This window comes from Octodon degus, unplaced genomic scaffold (assembly GCF_000260255.1).
Source record: "Octodon degus isolate 3935 unplaced genomic scaffold, OctDeg1.0 scaffold00093, whole genome shotgun sequence".
Classification (NCBI taxonomy): Eukaryota; Metazoa; Chordata; class Mammalia; order Rodentia; family Octodontidae; genus Octodon; species Octodon degus.
In genome coordinates, this window is record NW_004524669.1 from 3,707,277 (window position 1) to 3,712,784 (window position 5,508).

At 44.4% G+C, this 5,508-nt stretch overlaps 1 protein-coding gene across 1 annotated transcript in view; it reads left to right on the top strand.

Moving 5' to 3' along the window:
- Positions 1-2,137: 2,137 nt before the first annotated feature.
- The window catches only part of Slc4a8 (solute carrier family 4 member 8), a 92,509-nt gene continuing 89,138 nt past the window's right edge, over positions 2,138-5,508 (top strand). Inside the window, exon 1 of the mRNA XM_004637832.2 lies at positions 2,138-2,363. Coding sequence (XP_004637889.1) covers positions 2,319-2,363 — 45 coding nt within the window. The 5' untranslated portion in view covers positions 2,138-2,318. The remainder of the gene's footprint in view (positions 2,364-5,508) is intronic.

A 5,508-nucleotide genomic window follows, 5' to 3' on the forward strand; every position in this document is an offset into this window, starting at 1 on the left:
GAGTGATTTGTTTTAATGTGTTTGTAAATAGGATATCATGTCCGTATCTTGTACAGCAATTAACCACTAAGAAGAATGTATGCAATGTGTTAATTTTTAAAACTGTCCTACCAATTTGGTTTGAAAGTGTCTCATTGCTATTTGTTTATCAATAAAATTATTGGAAAAAAAAAAGAACAGAAGGAAAAAATGGAAAAAAAGCTTGTGTAAATGGTGAGGGCATGAAGGGTTGAAGGGAGGGGAATGGGAAAACAGGATTAAGATATATGATGCATAGGTGCAGATTCCATATGATGAATGTTAGATCAATATGTATGGCAAATAGGTACTAGTAAAAATAAAGTTTAAAAATTAAAAAAAAGATTTTGATGGGCCAGGATGGATGTGAGGGTGGACTGTGAATTACGGATTCAAGAGGCAGGATCAATAGAGGTGAACAGAGAATGTGGTTATGAGTGAGCACTGAAGCTGAAGCGGTGATTTTTCTGGGCCACTGAAGCCTAACCTTGCTTCTAGTTTCAGGGCCAATGCAAGGGATGATATACAAGGCTCGAAGTGGACTGTTTTCTCCAGGAGTAGCTTCTTTAGAGAGTGAGAATTATTTGCATTAAGCCTTCCTCCTCTAACAATGTGGTCTTATCTACAGTTTTTTTTTTGTTTTGTTTTTTTTACAACCTGGCACTTTATTTTATTTTATTTTATTTTTTACAATCTGGCACTTTATTTTTTTTTGACATCAGTTATTTTTATTTTAAAGAAAAAAAATAAAAACAATGTTACAAAATCTCAAAACAAGATTTTAGGAGAGTAACAATGGTTACTGCCAAAGTAGTTTCTCATATTACAAGATATGGGCAAGAAATAATAAATAAACAACATAGGTACAAACCTCTTTTTTTTTTTTTTAAGTCAACAGAAAATGGAAATATACTTTTTAAAGTTTCTAATACTAGGAGAAGATATCATACAATGTCTTTTAAATAAACTGTAAGTCAAAGATACAGTATAAATCTTAGAACAAAAATTAAGATTAAGCAATATTCAGAAAATTAAATGTTTCCAAACAATTGAACTAAGAAAAAGTTTTCATAACAAAGAAGTACTAAGAGTAAAACATAAGATAAATACTGGAATGGCAAGTAAATGACCAGCACTTCTAACAGTTTGAGGATAGGATATCGCACAAAGTTCTAGTGTGTTGTGGACATACACAATGACCGTGACAGTTACTGGTGGCTAGGCGTCACTTGTGGAACTGAGCTATAGCTATTTCTTTGAGATCCACCCTTATCTACAGTTTTGCATGATAGTGCATATTAAATAAAAGATCCTGGCTCCCTTTTAGCTGGATTTTAGCCCGGCTCTCTTTGCTTTTATTTTATTATTTATTTATTTATTTTGTCAGAACCAGGGATTGAACTCAGTCCCTTGCACTTGCCAGGGAAGCGCTTAATCCACTGAGCCATCTCCCAGGCCTCTCTTTCCTTTTAAACCCAAATCAAATCGAAGACATTACTCATGATTTTCTAACTTTTCTTTAGATTGTTTGGTTCTGTTGTTGATAAATAATAATCTTCCTAAAATCATTTTCCGGAAAAGTTGGAGGCTTTTTTCTTGGTAGAAAAAAGCAACCTTCCTTAGCCGATCTTTGAGCTTGCCGATGGGCATCTCAGACCTGAGAAGTCCTTGCCTGTTGAGGGGGCCTCATCACTGCCTGCCTGCTTGCTTCTCCTCAACACTCTTCAATCGGACTAGGAGCTCAGCGATGAGCAATTCTTGTTAGAAGGGCCCCTCCTCTCGTGCCTCAACGCTTTGGAATCTTGAGCGACATTTCCTCAGAATTTATAAAGCATCTCCCAAGAAATAAAATTAGAATAGGCAAAACCAACACTTTTCCAGCTTTCAAGAGTCAGGTGCAGCCGCAAACATAAGCAGAGATTGTCTCGATTTCTAGCGAGCAGTTGGAGGGACCTTCCAGCCATGAGGCCCCTGAAGGGAGGGAGATGGTTTCCAGGGCAACCGGGCGGGGAGCCGTCTGCAGAGCGGGCTGGTTCCTCCGCCTCCTGGTAGCCCAGGGTACCGCGGGACAGCGTCCTCCAGTGCTCCGCGCTCCGATTGGCTGCACAGGCCGTTCGCTGATTGGCTGCTGCGGGAACCTCGCGGGCCGGTGGCTATGGAGCCCGTGGTGGTTGATGGTTGACCGTTGGCTCAGGGATAGGGGTCGTGACTCCAGGGATCCGCTCACACCCGACCGGACGGCCCGTGCACTGCTGATGCTTGGCCTGGAACCCGCTGGGGAGACCTAATTCCGCTCAGCCATGCCGGCCGGGAGTAACGAACCGGACGGCGTCCTCAGCTATCAGGTAGGGCCCCGCCTCCCGCCCCTCCCCGGGGCTCAGCCTTCCCATCCTCTGCCCACCCTCCCTCCTGCCCCGGAGCCGGGACTTTAGGCCGCTCCCCGAGGGCAAGGGGAGTTGGCCCAGGACGCCAGGGGGCGCTCGGGGCGGCCGGAGCGGTGACCTTGGGCCGCGCCAGGGAGCAGGCGGTCCCGCAGCATCCCAGGCGCCCGCCTGTGAGCACCCAGGATGGCTGCCCGGCGGTGACCTCTGTTCTCCTCAGGTCTTGCCCGGTGGGAGAGGCCGGCTCTGGCTTCGTCATTGTCCCGCCGGAAGGTGGGCGAAAGGGTTGCCAGGGACCTTGCTCTGGTCTTTGTGTTTTTGTCTCTGGGGGCTTTGTGTTCATTAGTGGCTCAGAGGAAGAGCTTGAAAGACTGGAGGCAGTGAAAAGCCCTCCTTAGCGTGGCCAGCTTTGTGACTCCTGCCCACTGCACAGATATTTGATAAGTGGTGTGCACATAGGTGGTGGGACAGTATTGATGGGTCAGAAACAGGTGCTTGTTTAAGGGAGTGAGAAAACCAGGGTTTAATAATTGGCAATAGAACTCTTGAAGTAGCCAGTGAAAGGAAGCACTGGACTAGGTGTTAGAATCTGTAGGTTCAAATCCCACATGTGTGTCACACAGATTTTGTAACCTTGTGTAAGTCACTTGCCTCTTCTAACCGCAACTTCCTCGGTTATTGAAAGAGAAATAGTTAATAATATATTTCATTTAACCCAATATAATCTAATGTGTGATTTCAATAGGTAGTCAATTCAAAAAATTGTTTTTCAGTTGTTTTCATTCTGTCCTTCCGAATACATTTTCAGAGACCTGTGTATAGATTCTCTATGATGAGTGCAATCAAGATGTATGTCTAAAATGTACCAATAAAATCTGATTAGAAAAGAAAAAAAAAAGAAGAAAGAGAAATAGTGCTATTTGCTTTGTTTACTTGGCAGGCTTACTTTGAGGAACAGATGGGGTGCTATTAGTGAAAGGCCTTAGGAAGTGTTTATTGTGTGATAGCCATTGGGTGAGTGCTGGCTCTTTGAACTCTCACGTTGCCTTGCAATCATATTGTGTGATTACTACCCTGGAAAGAGAGCTTGAAGGTGGGAGGGCAGTCAAGACGAGTGGATGACTCTGAAGAGGAGGGTGGACTATCTTGGGAAGAATGGCAGATCTTGGAGGCAAGTGCCATGTTGACGTCAGCGTTGTTTCTGGAAGGGGGCAGGGAGAATGTCCTGAGTTTGAAGCAAAATGAGTATCATGCACGGACTCCCTCCCCTTCTTCCTAGTAATAATTTGTTACTAAGAAGATCTGTAATTTCTTTTCTGCTTTCTCAGGTGAAAAGGAACAAAACAGGGTGTTGTGGGGCAGGCCAGTAATCCCAGCTGAGGCAGGAGGATTTCAAGTTCAAGTTTTGCCTGGGCTGTTTATCAAGACCCTGTCTCAAAAAATAAAAGGGCTGGAGATGTAGCTTGGTGTGATGGCTCTGGATTCGATCTCCAGGAGTGGGGTGGGGGTGTGTGAGGACCAGTGTCTTAAGATTTTGGGAAATCTCTCCACATCTAAGCTTCTTAAGGCCCACTATGTGTTTTAACCTCTGCAGTACAGTAAAGGGCAAGAACAGGCAAGTTCTTGCCTTTCTGAAGCTTGTCATCTAGCAATAGGGGAGAAGTAACTACTTTTCATCAAGTAATCACACAGATAAATACATTATTATGAACTGTGATAAGAGTTTCAAAATAAATTTAGCTGTTACGAGTGTGAAATTTCAGATCAGAGAAGATTTTGCTGGGAAGAAAGTTTGGACAAAGAGCTAAAGAATGAGTAAATATAAAGTAAGGGAAAAAGGAAATTATGGACACAAAGAGGACAACATATACAAAAGTCTTGTGGCAGAAAGGGACACATTCTGAGAAAAATCCAGGGTGATAGAGCCACAGGGTTGTGAGGAGAGTTTGATGGATATCCTGTGGGGATGTAACATGCCAGGCCATCGAAGCCCCATTGGAGAAGTTGGTATTTATCTGAGAAATGAGGGGGTAGGTACCACTAGAGAGCGTTAAGCAAGGTGAGGAGGGTGAGGCAGGTGAGAGAGGGGTCTCTAGAGACAGTGGCATGAGCAGATTTTTCTATTGAAAGATTTCTGTGGCAGCAGTGAGAATAGGCTGGAATGAATGTGAGACAGGGACCCTACTAGGCAGAATGTGTGCAGATTGTGTCATTGAGAGTACAATAGCCCTCAGGTTTCTGCTAGTTTTCTGTGAGACCGGTGATCCCTGAGTGCTTCTGGTTTAGGATGGAAAATAACTATCTCCTTTATATCCTGCTTGTGAAACTTTCACAGGTGGTGAAATCCAGTGGGAAGAGCAGGACCTCATGAAGGTTGCAGGCAGGCAGGAGTATGTGGAGGAGAAAGGAATGAAGGTAAAAGGAGGTAAAGAGATGAGGTGACACAGTCCAGCCAAGTGCCAGTTGCAGTTAAGCCTCCCGTGTGCCAGGGAGGATGTATACGGGGGAGACAGACCTTGCAAAGTGAGTAAATTGTGTGACTTGATATAGACACGTTCCAGACATCGCTTCTGTGGATCGTACGTCTGTGCTGTCTCTGGTGTGGACACTGCTCGAGCCTTCCAGCAGTACCCTCTGCTTGTTTTCTTGTAGCTACAGTCCACATGGAAATAGAGCAGATCCCATCGTGCCCTATTTGGGATCCCTTCAGTGCCTTCCTAGTGCATTTCAGAAGAAAGTCCAAGTTCTTTGACCTGGGCTACCAAGCTTTAACACAAGCAGGACCTGCCCACACTCGAGACTGCCTCTTGTCTGTTTTTTCACCTTGAACCCCTGCTCTGGCTTGCTGTCTTTTTTTTTTTTTTTTTTCTTGTGCTGGAGATTGAATCCAGAGCCTCATATATGCTAGGCCAACTCTCTATCACTGAGCTGCACTCCAGGCCTTTTTTTAAAATTTTGAGACAGGGTCTTTGAGATAGGTTGGCTTCTAACTCATAGTCTTCCTATCCCAGCCTGCTGAGTAGCTGGGCTTGTAGGTCTATCACAAACTCTGGCTTCCATTGTTTCTTCAGTATGGTGAGTTCTTCATAGCTCAGGCACTTTGAGTTTG